The sequence below is a fragment of the Oncorhynchus gorbuscha genome, linkage group LG04 (genome assembly GCF_021184085.1).
Source record: "Oncorhynchus gorbuscha isolate QuinsamMale2020 ecotype Even-year linkage group LG04, OgorEven_v1.0, whole genome shotgun sequence".
NCBI classification, from domain to species: Eukaryota; Metazoa; Chordata; class Actinopteri; order Salmoniformes; family Salmonidae; genus Oncorhynchus; species Oncorhynchus gorbuscha.
The window spans coordinates 84,735,155-84,751,054 of NC_060176.1; the positions used below are offsets into that span (position 1 = coordinate 84,735,155).

The window sequence follows — 15,900 nt, forward strand, 5'->3', positions numbered from 1 at the left end:
GGTTAGTAAAGGTTCTGTACGGCTGGGTTAGTAAAGGTTCTGTACGGCTGGGTTAGTAAAGGTTCCACTACTGCTGGGTTAGTAAAGGTTCTATACCGCTGGGTTAGTAAAGGTTCTATACGGCTGGGTTAGTAAAGGTTCTGTACGGCTGGGTTAGTAAACGTTCTATACCGCTGGGTTAGTAAAGGTTCTATACGGCTGGGTTAGTAAAGGTTCTATACCGCTGGGTTAGTAAAGGTTCTGTACCGCTGGGTTAGTAAAGGTTCTGTACGGCTGGGTTAGAAAAGGTTCTATACTGCTGGGTTAGTAAACGTTCTATACCGCTGGGTTAGTAAAGGTTCTATACGGCTGGGTTAGTAAAGGTTCTGTACGGCTGGGTTAGTAAAGGTTCTGTACCGCTGGGTTAGTAAAGGTTCTGTACGGCTGGGTTAGTAAAGGTTCTATACCGCTGGGTTAGTAAACGTTCTATACCGCTGGGTTAGTAAAGGTTCTATACGGCTGGGTTAGTAAAGGTTCTGTATGGCTGGGTTAGTAAAGGTTCTATACCGCTGGGTTAGTAAAGGTTCTAAACCGCTGGGTTAGTAAAGGTTCTATACCGCTGGGTTAGTAAAGGTTCTATACCGCTGGGTTAGTAAAGGTTCTGTACCGCTGGGTTAGTAAAGGTTCTGTACGGCTGGGTTAGTAAAGGTTCTATACCGCTGGGTTAGTAAACGTTCTATACCGCTGGGTTAGTAAAGGTTCTGTACCGCTGGGTTAGTAAAGGTTCTGTACGGCTGGGTTAGAAAAGGTTCTATACCGCTGGGTTAGTAAACGTTCTATACCGCTGGGTTAGTAAAGGTTCTATACGGCTGGGTTAGTAAAGGTTCTGTACGGCTGGGTTAGTAAAGGTTCTATACCGCTGGGTTAGTAAAGGTTCTATACCGCTGGGTTAGTAAAGGTTCTATACCGCTGGGTTAGTAAAGGTTCTGTACCGCTGGGTTAGTAAAGGTTCTGTACGGCTGGGTTAGTAAAGGTTCTATACCGCTGGGTTAGAAAAGGTTCTATACCGCTGGGTTAGTAAACGTTCTATACCGCTGGGTTAGTAAAGGTTCTATACGGCTGGGTTAGTAAAGGTTCTGTACGGCTGGGTTAGTAAAGGTTCTATACCGCTGGGTTAGTAAAGGTTCTATACTGCTGGGTTAGTAAAGGTTCTATACCGCTGGGTTAGTAAAGTTCTGTACCGCTGGGTTAGTAAAGGTTCTGTACGGCTGGGTTAGTAAAGGTTCTATACCGCTGGGTTAGTAAACGGTCTATACCGCTGGGTTAGTAAAGGTTCTATACGGCTGGGTTAGTAAAGGTTCTGTACGGCTGGGTTAGTAAAGGTTCTGTACGGCTGGGTTAGTAAAGGTTCTATACGGCTGGGTTAGTAAAGGTTCTGTACGGCTGGGTTAGTAAAGGTTCTATACCGCTGGGTTAGTAAAGGTTCTATACGGCTGGGTTAGTAAAGGTTCTGTACGGCTGGGTTAGTAAAGGTTCTATACCGCTGGGTTAATTGAGTTTATAAACATTAAAGTTAGGTTGTATATGTTCTTTTCACGTCTCTTCTGCTCTTCCTCTGTACCTCTTGTCTTCTGTCGTCCAGGTGTTATCAAGGCTGATCAAGACCAGGGGTAAGTCTCAGACCAAGCATCTCAATGTCCAGATGGTGGCTGCAGACAAGCTGGCCCAGTGCCCAACGGTGAGAGTAACCATAACCCTACCATAATAACCCTAACCCAAACCTTACCCTCCCCTAACTGGCCCAGTACCCAATGGTGAGAGTAACCTAATCATAATCCTACCATAATAACACTAACTGGCCCAGTGCCCAACGGTGAGAGTAACCATAACCCTACCATAATAACCCTAACCCAAACCTTACCCTCCCCTAACTGGCCCAGTGCCCAACGGTGAGAGTAACCTAATCATATCAACCATAACCCTACCATAATAACCCTAACCCAAACCTTACCCTCCCCTAACTGGCCCAGTGCCCAACGGTGAGAGTAACCTAATCATATCAACCATAATCTTACCATAATAACACTAACTGGCCCAGTGCCCAACGGTGAGAGTAACCTAATCATATCAACCATAATCCTACCATAATAACACTAACTGGCCCAGTGCCCAACGGTGAGAGTAACCTAATCATATCAACCATAACCCTACCATAATAACCCTAACCCAAACCTTACCCTCCCCTAACTGGTCCAGTGCCAAACGGTGAGAGTAACCTAATCATAACAACCATAACCCTACCATAATAACACTAACTGGCCCAGTGCCCAACGGTGAGAGTAACCTAATCATAACAACCATAATCCTACCATAATAACCCTAACCCAAACCTTACCCTCCCCTAACTGGCCCAGTGCCAAACATTTACTTTTAACATTACATTTACATTTAAGTCATTTAGCAGACGCTCTTATCCAGAGCAACTTACAAATTGGTGCATTCACCTTATGACATCCAGTGGAACAGTCACTTTACAATAGTGCATCTAAATCTTAAAGGGGGGGTGAGAAGGATTACTTATCCTATCCTAGGTATACCTTAAAGAGGTGGGGTTTCAGGTGTCTCCGGAAGGTGGCGATTGACTCCGCTGTCCTGGCGTCGTGAGGGAGTTTGTTCCACCATTGGGGGGACAGAGCAGCGAACAGTTTTGACTGGGCTGAGTGGGAACTGTACTTCCTCAGTGGTAGGGAGGCTAGCAGGCCAGAGGTGGATGAACGCAGTGCCCTTGTTTGGGTGTAGGGCCTGATCAGAGCCTGGAGGTACTGAGGTGCCGTTCCCCTCACAGCTCCGTAGGCAAGCACCATGGTCTTGTAGCGGACGCGAGCTTCAACTGGAAGCCAGTGGAGAGAGCGGAGGAGCGGGGTGACGTGAGAGAACTTGGGGAGGTTGAACACCAGACGGGCTGCGGCGTTCTGGATGAGTTGTAGGGGTTTAATGGCACATGCAGGGAGCCCAGCCAACAGCGAGTTGCAGTAATCCAGACGGGAGATGACAAGTGCCTGGATTAGGACCTGCGCCGCTTCCTGTGTGAGGTACTCTGCGGATGTTGTAGAGCATGAACCTACAGGAACGGGCCACCGCCTTGATGTTGGTCCTTCTGTAGCTCAGTTGGTAGAGCATGGCGCTTGTAACGCCAGGGTAGTGGGTTCGATCCCCGGGACCACCCATACGTAGAATGTATGCACACATGACTGTAAGTCGCTTTGGATAAAAGCGTCTGCTAAATGGCATATATTATTATTATATATTATGTTAGTTGAGAACGACAGGGTGTTGTCCAGGATCACGCCAGGATCACGCCAAGGTTCTTAGCGCTCTGGGAGGAGGACACAATGGAGTTGTCAACCGTGATGGCGAGATCATGGAACGGGCAGTCCTTCCCCGGGAGGAAGAGCAGCTCCGTCTTGCCGAGGTTCAGCTTGAGTTGGTGATCCGTCATCCACACTGATATGTCTGCCAGACATGCAGAGATGCGATTCTCCACCTGGTCATCAGAAGGGGGAAAGAAGATTAATTGTGTGTCGTCTGCATAGCAATGATAGGAGAGACCATGTGAGGTTATGACAGAGCCAAGTGACTTGGTGTATAGCGAGAATAGGAGAGGGCCTAGAACAGAGCCCTGGGGGACACCAGTGGTGAGAGCGCGTGGTGAGGAGACAGATTCTCGCCACGCCACCTGGTAGGAGCGACCTGTCAGGTAGGACGAAATCCAAGCGTGGGCCGCGCCGGAGATGCCCAACTCGGAGAGGGTGGAGAGGAGGATCTGATGGTTCACAGTATCGAAGGCAGCCGATAGGTCTAGAAGGATGAGAGCAGAGGAGAGAGAGTTAGCTTTAGCGGTGCGGAGCGCCTCCGTGATACAGAGAAGAGCAGTCTCAGTTGAATGACTAGTCTTGAAACCTGACTGATTTGGATCAAGAAGGTCATTCTGAGAGAGATAGCGGGAGAGCTGGCCAAGGACGGCACGTTCAAGAGTTTTGGAGAGAAAAGAAAGAAGGGATACTGGTCTGTAGTTGTTGACATCGGAGGGATCGAGTGTAGGTTTTTTCAGAAGGGGTGCAACTCTCGCTCTCTTGAAGACGGAAAGGACGTAGCCAGCAGTCAGGGATGAGTTGATGAGCGAGGTGAGGTAAGGGAGAAGGTCTCCGGAAATGGTCTGGAGAAGAGAGGAGGGGATAGGGTCAAGCGGGCAGGTTGTTGGGCGGCCGGCCGTCACAAGACGCGAGATTTCATCTGGAGAGAGAGGGGAGAAAGAGGTCAGAGCACAGGGTAGGGCAGTGTGAGCAGAACCAGCGGTGTCGTTTGACTTAGCAAACGAGGATCGGATGTCGTCGACCTTCTTTTCAAAATGGTTGACGAAGTCATCTGCAGAGAGGGAGGAGGGGGGGAGGAGGATTCAGGAGGGAGGAGAAGGTGGCAAAGAGCTTCCTAGGGTTAGAGGCAGAAGCTTGGAATTTAGAGTGGTAGAAAGTGGCTTTAGCAGCAGAGACAGAAGAGGAAAATGTAGAGAGGAGGGAGCGAAATGATGCCAGGTCCGCAGGGAGGCGAGTTTTCCTCCATTTCCGCTCGGCTGCCCGGAGCCCTGTTCTGTGATCTCGCAATGAGTCGTCGAGCCACGGAGCGGGAGGGGAGGACGGAGCGGGAGGGGAGGACCGAGCCGGCCTGGAGGATAGGAGGCATAGAGAGTCAAAGGATGCAGAAAGGGAGGAGAGGAGGGTTGAGAAGGCAGAATCAGGAGATAGGTTGGAGAAGGTTTGAGCAGAGGGAAGAGATGATAGGATGGAAGAGGAGAGAGTAGCGGGGAAGAGAGAGCGAAGGTTGGGACGGCGCGATACCATCCGAGTAGGGGCAGTGTGGGAAGTGTTGGATGAGAGCGAGAGGGAAAAGGATACAAGGTAGTGGTCGGAGACTTGGAGGGGAGTTGCAATGAGGTTAGTGGAAGAAGAGCATCTAGTAAAGATGAGGTTGAGCGTATTGCCTGCCTTGTGAGTAGGGGGGGAAGGTGAGAGGGTGAGGTCAAAAGAGGAGAGGAGTGGAAAGAAGGAGGCAGAGAGGAATGAGTCAAAGGTAGACGTGGGGAGGTTAAAGTTGCCCAGAACTGTGAGAGGTGAGCCGTCCTCAGGCAAGGAGCTTATCAAGGCATCAAGCTCATTGATGAACTCTCCGAGGGAACCTGGAGGGCGATAAATGATGAGGATGTTAAGCTTGAAAGGTCTGGTAACTGTGACAGCATGGAATTCAAAGGAGTCGATACACAGATGGGTAAGGGGAGAAAGAGAGAATGACCACTTGGGAGAGATGAGGATCCCGGTACCACCACCCCGCTGACCAGAAGCTCTCGGGGTGTGCGAGAACACGTGGGCGGACGAAGAGAGAGCAGTAGGAGTGGCAGTGTTATCTGTGGTGATCCAGGTTTCCGTCAGTGCCAAGAAGTCGAGGGACTGGAGGGAGGCATAGGCTGAGATGAACTCTGCCTTGTTGGCCGCAGATCGGCAGTTCCAGAGGCTACCGGAGACCTGGAACTCCACGTGGGTTGTGCGCGCTGGGACCACCAGATTAGGGTGGCCGCGGCCACGCGGTGTGGAGCGTTTGTATGGTCTATGCAGAGAGGAGAGAACAGGGATAGACAGACACATAGTTGACAGGCTACAGAAGAGGCTACGCTAATGCAAAGGAGATTGGAATGACAAGTGGACTACACGTCTCGAATGTTCAGAAAGTTAAGCTTACGTAGCAAGAATCTTATTGACTAAAATGATTAAAATGATACAGTACTGCTGAAGTAGGCTAGCTGGCAGTGTCTGCGTTGTTGACTTTCTAGGCTAGCTGGCAGTGGCTGCGTTGTTGACACTACACTAATCAAGTAATTCCGTTGAGTGTAATAGTTTCTACAGTGCTGCTAACGGTGAGAGTAACCTAATCATAACAACAATCATAACAACCATAATCCTACCATAATAATAATCCATAATCCTACCATAATAACACTAACTGGCCCAGTGCCCAACGGTGAGAGTAACCTAATCATAACAACCATAATCCTACCATAATAACACTAACTGGCCCAGTGCCCAACGGTGAGAGTAACCTAATCATAACAACCATAACCCTACCATAATAACCCTAACCCAAAGCTTACCCTCCCCTAACTGTCCTAGTGTCCCATGTTGAGAGTAACCTTAACCCTAACCATAATAACCATAACCCTAACCTAACCGTAATAACAACAACCCTATCCCATACCTAACCCAACCCGACTGGCCCAATGCCCCACAGTGAGAGTCACCTTAACCCTAACCCAAACCTTACCCTCACCCTAACCAGCCCAGTGTCCTTTTTGTGAATTTTCTATATGACCATGACAGACTGATAACCAGCCTGAGTGTATGTTGATTTTACTTGGATAACAGATGATATCTGCTATTTTGCTTTTTGATCCTGTATGTATCATGCAAACTCAGCTAAGAACTTTTTAAACTTCTCATTCCATTTTTTATGTGCACCAGTCATCAAAATGTAATCAAATCAAATGTATTTATAAATCCCTTTTTACATCAGCAGATGTCACAAAGTGCTTATACAGAAACCCAGCCTAAAACCCCAAACAGCAAGCAATGCAGTCTGGAAATTATAACACACTCTTGACCATTACTTTGTCATTCAAAGGTTGATTGAAATAGACCTGGATCAGGCTTCTTGCAAGTGGTTTGAGAATGATCTGTCAGATAGGATACATTGTGTTATTTCGAAGGGTGTCAAGTGTAATGTCCTGGATATTACACAATGTGGTCAGTATTAGGACCAATTATCTTTATATATACTGAACAAAAATATAAATGCAACATGCAACAATTTCTAACATTTTACTGAGTTACAGTTCATATAATGAAATCTGTAAATTGCAATAAATTCATTAGGCCCTAATCTATGGATTTCACATGACTGGGAATGCAAATAGGCATTTGTTGGTCACAGATACTGTACCTCAAAAAAAAGGTAGGTGCGTGGATCAGAAAACCAGTCAGTTTCTGGTGTGACCACTATTTGCCTCATGCAGCACAACACATCTTTTTTTCATAGAGTTTATCAGGCTGTATTCAGGCCATGGAAGAACTGGGACATTTTCAGCTTCCAGGAATTGTGTCCAGATCCTTGCGACATGGCACCGTGCATTATCATGCTGAAGAGGTGATGGCGGCTGATGATGAATGGCATGACAATGGGCCTCAGGATCTCATCACGGCATCTTTGTACATTCAAATTGGCATCGATAAAAATGCAATTGTGTTCATTGTCCATAGCTTATACCTGCCTATACCATAACCCCACCGCCACCATGGGACACTCTGTTTACAAAGTTGACATCAGCAAACCGCTCGCCCACACAATGCCATACACATCGTTGCTTTATTCCGGGACAATGTGGACCGCCCAGACAGGGGCAAAGTGGCTACTCTTAGCAAAAAGGTAGCAAACCTACGCAACCTACTGGGGAATCCAACACAAGCTACTGGGGAATCCTACACAAGCTACTGGGGAATCCTACACAAGCTACTGGGGAATCCTACACAAGCTACTGGGGAATCCAACACAAGCTACTGGGGAATCCTACACAACCTACTGGGGAATCCTACACAACCTACTGGGGAATCCTACACAACCTACTGGGGAATCCTACACAAGCTACTGGGGAATCCTACGAAACCTACTGGGGAATCCTACACAACCTACTGGGGAATCCTACACAACCTACTGGAGAATCCTACGAAACCTACACAACCTACTGGGGAATCCTACACAAGCTACTGGGGAATCCTACACAAGCTACTGGGGAATCCTACACAAGCTACTGGGGAACACGGGGGCCCCACAAGGGTGCGTTCTGAGCCCTCTCCTGTACTCCCTGTTCACCCACGACTGCGTGGCATCGCACGCCTCCAACTCAATCATCAAGTTTGCGGACGAACAACAGTGGTAGGCTTGATTACCAACAACGACGAGACGGCCTACAGGGAGGAGGTGAGGGCCCTCGGAGTGTGGTGTCAGGAAAATAACCTCACATTCAACGTCAACAAAACTAAGGAGATGATTGTGGACTTCAGGAAACAGCAGAGGGAACACCCCCCTATCCACATCGATGGAACAGTAGTGGAGAGGGTAGCTAGTTTTAAGTTCCTCGGCATACACATCACAGACAAACTGAATTGGTCCACTCACACTGACAGCGTCGTGAAGAAGGCGCAGCAGCGCCTCTTCAACCTCAGGAGGCTGAAGAAATTTGGCTTGTCACCAAAAGCACTCACAAACTTCTACAGATGCACAATCGAGAGCATCCTGGCGGGCTGTATCACCGCCTGGTACGGCAACTGCTCCGCCCTCAACCGTAAGGCTCTCCAGAGGGTAGTGAGCACTGCACAATGCATCACCGGGGGCAAACTACCTGCCCTCCAGGACACCTACACCACCCGATGTTACAGGAAGGCCATAAAGATCATCAAGGACATCAACCACCCGAACCACTGCCTGTTCACCTCGCTATCATCCAGAAAGCGAGGTCAGTACAGGTGCATCAAAGCTGGGACCGAGAGACTGAAAAACAGCTTCTATCTCAAGGCCATCAGACTGTTAAACAGCCACCACTAACATTGAGTGGCTGCTGCCAACACACTGTCATTGACACTGACCCAACTCCAGCCACTTTAATAATGGGAATTGATGGGAAATGATGTAAATATATCACTAGCCACTTTAAACAATGCTACCTTATATAATGTTACTTACCCTACATTATTCATCTCATATGCATATGTATATACTGTACTCTACATCATTGACTGCATCCTTATGTAATACATGTATCTCTAGCCACTTTAACTATGCCACTTTGTTTACTTTGTCTACACACTCATCTCATATGTATATACTGTACTCGATACCATCTACTGTATGCTGCTCTGTACCTTCACACATTCATATATCCTTATGTACATATTCCTTATCCCCTTACACTGTGTATAAGACAGTAGTTTTGGAATTGTTAGTTAGATTACTTGTTGGTCATCACTGCATTGTCGGAACTAGAAGCACAAGCATTTCGCTACACTCGCATTAACATCTGCTAACCATGTGTATGTGACAAATAAAATTTGATTGGATTTGATTTGAATCCTACACAAGCTACTGGGGAATCCTACACAAGCTACTGGGGATTCCTACACAAGCTACTGGGGAATCCTACACAAGCTACTGTGGAATCCTACACAAACTATTGTGGAATCCTACACAAGCTATTGGGGAATCCTACACAACCTACTCTGGAATCCTACACAAGCTACTGGGGAATCCTACACAAGCTACTGTGGAATCCTACACAAGCTACTGGGGAATCCTACACAAGCTACTGGGGAATCCTACACAAGCTACTGGGGAATCCTACACAACTGGGGAATCCATGCCCACCTACTTTTTCTTTCTCTTCTAAACCAATAGCCGTGCGCCGCTCTGGCCTGGTAGAAGTGTCACCGCCATGTTGGCTTTCCACAGCCGACTGGCCGGTACTCTGCAGGGATCCCTGCCAGAAGGGGTCTTCCCCTTCCCTGGAGAAGGGAGTTGGTGGGATGCTGGTGCAATCCTGGTCCTGTGTGGCTCATTTGCTAGAGCATGGTGCTTGCATTATCAGAGTTGTGGGTTTGATTCCCACAGGGGACCAGTATGATAAAAAAAAGTATGAAAATGTATGAACTTTTCTTGTAAGTTTCTCTGGATAAGAGTGTCTGCTAAGTAAAACAAATACAAATAAAATGTAAATGCTCCTGGATGACTTGGTGGAAGTTCCTGTTCTTGATCCTATAAACCAGCCATGGAGCTATGTCATTTGCCATGGAAATCAAAAACAGTGTCCTCTGGCAAAAGCGGCCTTCGTGGCGATGTTAAGCCTGGACTGGACAGAGACTGGAAACAACTTTGCTGCACTGTATCCAGAGGCTCTGGAGGCTTTTGATTCAAGATTGTATCCGGAAGTTCCTCTGTTCTGTCTTCCTCTCTGGTGGGTTCTGATCTACAGGGCTCATACTCTCATCAGACCATGAGGCTGTCAGAGACTCCGGCCTGTTCATCATCCACAATGGATACTGCGGCTGGTTCTGGTCCATCGGGCACCACCACCCTTTTTTTCCTTGAGGGGATTGCGAAAGAACAGCCAAACCTCCTCAGCAGTTTCTGTTGCACCGGCGGTCGTCATCGGCAGTTTTATGATAAGAAACATCCTGATTCTCAGTGGCAAAAACTCAGTGCTATCCTGGAGCTTGAGTACAGGACATTACAAGGCTGCTTCCAACCATTCTGTGATGCTGTTGTAGTCCACGTGGGTTCAAAAGACATTAGGAAGGCTAGCTCGTAACTTCTGAAATGGGATATTAAAGAACTGATTCTACACCTGAAAGGTTCCTAAAAGTGGGCAATTATTTCAGGTCCGGCACCATCATTGGGCCATGGGTTTGAAAGATGCAGCCGGCTGCTGGCATTACACACCTGGCTATAAATTACTGTAACTTTGTTGGGATTACTTTTATAGATAACGTTGACACCTTTTGGAAACAGAAGATGATCAACAGGAGTTGATGTAATCCATCCGAATAATATTAGCTCCTGGACTCTGTCCATGCATTTCAAGGCTGTGTTGAGACAATGATTTATCAATGATCCAAGCCCAGTTTAGTTAATCCCTACCAATGTGTCGCTGAGTTAATAATATAATAATAAGTTGTGAGTTGTCATAATGACATCTGAATTACTTGATCTAAAGTGCAGAAGAATGAAGAATAATATTTTTAGAATGAGAATAAATGAAAACTATCAGTCAACAAAGGAAAAAGGTGTTCATGAAACTTAACCTCAAGATGATGGATGAACAGTTTTTCAAAGGGCTCACCGTTTCTGTGGCAGAGTGGAGGGAAGGCCCTGTCCGATCGGAGCAGTGCTAACTCACTACAAAATGAAGATTGCATTGTTACAACAGGGTAGGGAACTGAAGAACACACCGTTCTCTATAAATGAACAATTTCCCCTTGAAATAGTGAGAGACGACGAGCCCTGTACACCACTTTCTCCTAGCAGAGAAGCAGAATGTTTGTCTAGTGGGCGATAAATTGTATGTAAATAACCAAATATTCAGAGACTCTAAGATTACAATGTGGCTGAGAGTGATAGCTACCTCCTGCTGAAGTAGTCCCCAATATACAGTTGAAGTCAGAAGTTTACATACAGTACACTTACAGTGCCTTGCGAAAGTATTCGGCCCCCTTGAACTTTGCGACCTTTTGCCACATTTCAGGCTTCAAACATAAAGATATAAAACTGTATTTTTTTGTGAAGAATCAACAACAAGTGGGACACAATCATGAAGTGGAACGACATTTATTGGATATTTCAAACTTTTTAACAAATCAAAAACTGAAAAATTGGGGGTGCAAAATTATTAAAACTCATTTTTCAACCACTCCACACATTTCTTGTTAATTAACAAACTATAGTTTTGGCAAGTCGGTTAGGACATCTACTTTGTGCATGACACAAATAATTTTACCAACAATTTTTTACAGACAGATTATTTCAGTTATAATTCAATGTATCACAATTCCAGTGGGTCAGAGGGTTAGTTGACTGTGCCTTTAAACAGCTTGGAAAATCCTAAAAATTATGCCATTGGCTTTAGAAGCTTCTGATAGGTCAAGGGTATTGCATCAAGGGTATTGCGCAACATTAAATTGAGTTCCTCAGTTAGGTGGTTAACTGATTTTTGTCCTCTGACGTCCTTGGGTAGGCAGAGGGAGTCTGGAAGGGCATCAAGGAATCTTTGTGTTGTCTGTGAATTTATAGCACGACTTTAGATGTTCCTTGGTTGGGGTCTGAGCAGATTATTTGTTGCAATTGCAAATGTAATAAAATGGTGGTCCGATAGTCCAGGATTATGAGGTAAAACATTAAGATGCACAACATTTATTCCATTGGACAAAGCTGGGTCCAGAGTATGACTGTGACAGTGATTAGAATATTATCTGCTATGACAACAAGGTCCGATAGGAATTCAGGGAACTCAATGAGGAACGCTATATACGGCCCAGGAGGCCTGTAAACAGTAGCTATAAAAAGTGATTGAGTAGGCTGCATAGATTTCATGACTAGAAGCTCAGTAAGGGATCTAACATTAAGTAGCCCTATTTTGAGATGTGAGGTATCACGATCTCTTTCAATAATGGCAGGAATGGAGGAGGTCTTTATCCTAGTGAGATTGATGATCCACACTTCTTCAAAAATATATGTAATAATCTATTCAGCTCACAAGCAACAAAATAATCTATTATTATGGTGGGAGACAAGCTAAATGTTGTTGAAGGATGAGGACCAAGGGGCAGCGTGGTGAGCGTACATTTTACTTTATTTAAGAAATGACGCCGACAAAACAATAAACAATACCAAACAATACCAAACAAACCGTGAAGCTCAAGGCTATGTGCCATCAAACAGTTCACTTCCCACAAACACAGGTGGGAAAAAGGGTACCTAAGTATGGTTCCCAATCAGAGACAACGATAGACAGATGTCCCTGATTGAGGACCATACCTGGCCAAAACATAGAAATAGAAAATCCATAGAAACACAAAACAGCGAATGCCCACCCCAACTCACACCCTGACCAAACCAAAATAGAGACATAAAAGGATCTCTAAGGTCAGGGCGTAACACTAAAATTGTGCTGGAGGAGAAGGCAGACGTTTTATATGTCCCCAACCTATTGTTTTTTAGTTTGTATTGTTTGTAACTTTTTTTTAAAACTTATTTTGTACATAATGTTGCCACTACTGTCTCTTATTACCGAAAATAACTTCTGGACATCAGGACTGCGATTACTCACTAAGGAGTGGCAGGATCCTTTTTTTCCTTTAACCTTTCTAGCGCAACATTTCACTGAAAAGGCAGCGCCTGAAATTCATTTTGTTTTACATGTAACTTTCACACATTAACAAGTCCAATACAGCAAATAAAGATAAACATCTTGTTAATCGACCTATTGTGTCTAATTTCAGAAATGCTTTACAGCTAAAGCACAACATATGATTATGTCACCGCCAAGTCGACAAAACAAAGCCATTTTTCCAGCCAAAGATAGGAGTCAAAAAAAGCAGAAATATAGATAAAATGAATCACAAACTATTGATGACTATTGATGATCTTCATCAGATGACACTCATAGGACATCATGTTACACAATACATGTATGTTTTGTTCGATAATGTGCATATTTACATTGGCGCCTTACGTGCAGTAATGTTTTGATTCCAAAACATCTGCTGATTTTGCAGAAATACTCATATTAAACATTGATAAAAGATACTAGTGTTATTCACAGAATTAAAGATAGACTTTTCCTTAATGCAAGCGCTGTGTCAGATTTCATTTTTTTTTACGGAAAAAGCATAATCTGAGAACGGCGCTCAGAGCCCAAAACAGCCAGAGGAATATCCGCCATTTTGGAATCAACAAAGTTAGAAACAACACCATAAATATTCACTTACCTTTGATGATCTTCATCAGAAGGCCCTCCCAGGAATCCCAGTTCGACAATTAATGACTGATTTGTTCCATAAAGTTCCATCATTTATGTCTAAATAGCCACTTGTTGTTAGTGTGTTCAGCCCAGTAATCTTCATGAGGCGAAGGCACTTCATCCAGACAAAAACTCGAAAAGTTCCGTTACAGTCCTTTAGAAACATGTCAAATGATGTATTGAATCAATCGTTAGGATTTTTTAAACATAAAACATCAATAATGTTCCAGCCGGAGAATTCCTTTTGTCTTCAGAAAAAGCACTGGAACGCGGGGTAACTCTGTCGGGAGCGCCATGAGACCAAGGCTCTCTGCCAGACCACTGACTCAAAGAGGTCTCATGAGCCCCTCCTTTATAGTAGAAGCCTCATTCAAGTTTCAAAAGACGGTTGACATCTAGTGGAAGCCCTAGGAAGTGCAACCTCATCCATATCTCAATGTGTATTCTGTAGGCCAAGCTTTGAAAAACTACAAACCTCAGATGTCTCACTTCCTGGTTGGATTTTTCTCAGGTTTTCACCTGCCATATGAGTTATGTTATACTCACAGACATAATTCAAACAATTTTAGAAACTTCAGAGTGTTTTCTATCTAATACTAATAATAATATGCATATATTAGCATCTGGGACAGAGTAGGAGGCAGTTCACTCTGGGCACGCTATTCATCCAAATGTGAAAATGCTGCCCCCTATCCCAAAAAGGTTATTAACGAGTCTGACGAGCCCGACGTGAATGATACCGACGTTAACGATATACTGCTTTCTCCGGAACAGGCCCAGATCCCCATGATTTACGTGAAGAGAAGGTGGAGGAAAAGTGGCCAGAGGGCGGTCTGCCTTTGAGAATTCGTAGACGATCGAACAAATCCCACTTCCCTCAATTCTGCTAGCAAACGTGCAATCTTTGGGGAATAAAATCGAAGACCTATATGTGACATTAAACTACCATCGGGACATTCAAAACTGTAATATCTTATGCTTCACAGAGTCGTGGCTGAACGACGACACTATCAACATACAGCTGGCTGGTTATATGCCATACAGGCAGAATAGAACAGCGGTGTCTGGTAAGACAAGGGGCAGCAGACTGTATTTTTGTAAATAACAGATGGTGCACGATATCTAAGGAAGTCTCCGAGCTATTGCTCGCCTGAGGTAGAGCATCTCATGATAAGTTGTTGACCACACTACCTACCTAGAGAGTTTTCATCATGTATTGTTTGTAGCTGTTTACATACCACCACATTTACATTTACATTTAAGTCATTTAGCAGACGCTCTTATCCAGAGGCTGGCACTGACAGCATTGAACGAGCTGAATTCCTCCATAAGCAAACAAGAAAACGCTCACCCAGAGGCAGCGCTCCAAGTAGCTGGGGACTAACTTATATCCGTTTTACCTCATTCATATCAACATGTTAAATGTGCAACCAGAGGGGAAAAAACTCTGGACCACGTTTACTCCACACACAGAGATGCATACAAAGCTCTCCCTCGCCCTCCATTTTGCAAATCTGACCATAATTCTAACCTCCTGATTCCTGCTTACAAGCAAAAATTAAAGCAGGAAGCACCAGTGACTAGATCAATAAAAAAAAGTGGTCAGATGAAGCAGATGCTAACCTACAGGACTGTTTTGCTAGCACAGACTGGAACATGTTCCTGTAATCCTCTGATGGCATTGAGGAGTACACCACATCAGTCATTGGCTTCATCAATAAGTGCATTGATGACGTTGTCCCCACAGTGACCGTACATACATACCTCAACCGGAAGCCATGGATTACAGGCAACATCCGCACTGAGCTAAAGGCTAGAGCTGCCGCTTTCAAGGAGAGGGTTTCTAAACCGGAAGCTTATAAGAAATCCTGTTATGCCCGCCGACGAACCATTTAACAGGCAAAGCATCAATATAGGACTCAGATCGAATCGTACTACACCGGCTCTGACGCTCGTCGGATGTGGCAGGGCTTGCAAACCATTACAGACTACAAAGGGAAGGACAGACGAGAGCTGCCCAGTGACACGAGCCTATCAGACGAGCTAAACGACATCTATGATTGCTTCGAGGCTTAGAAGGCAAATGATCAAGGAACCTACCAGGTACAACCCCAAATCCATATATATGGCACCCTCATAATTATCATTGTGACCAACTTGCCCTCTAAACACCTCTGCTGTTTTCAACCAGGATCTCAGCATTCACTACCTCATTGCCTGCGTCCGTTATGGGTCCACGTTCAAATGACCACCCC

The 15,900-nt window shown here is 45.2% G+C and overlaps 1 protein-coding gene across 7 annotated transcripts in view; it reads left to right on the forward strand.

Annotated features, from left to right (window-relative positions):
• cacnb2b (calcium channel, voltage-dependent, beta 2b) overlaps nucleotides 1-15,900 on the forward strand; it is a 140,718-nt gene that overhangs the window by 88,601 nt on the left and 36,217 nt on the right. For all 7 annotated transcript variants that reach the window (XM_046348235.1, XM_046348234.1, XM_046348237.1 and 4 more), the window contains one exon: nucleotides 1,622-1,717. In XM_046348235.1, the coding sequence (XP_046204191.1) occupies nucleotides 1,622-1,717 (96 nt within the window). The remainder of the gene's footprint in view (nucleotides 1-1,621; nucleotides 1,718-15,900) is intronic.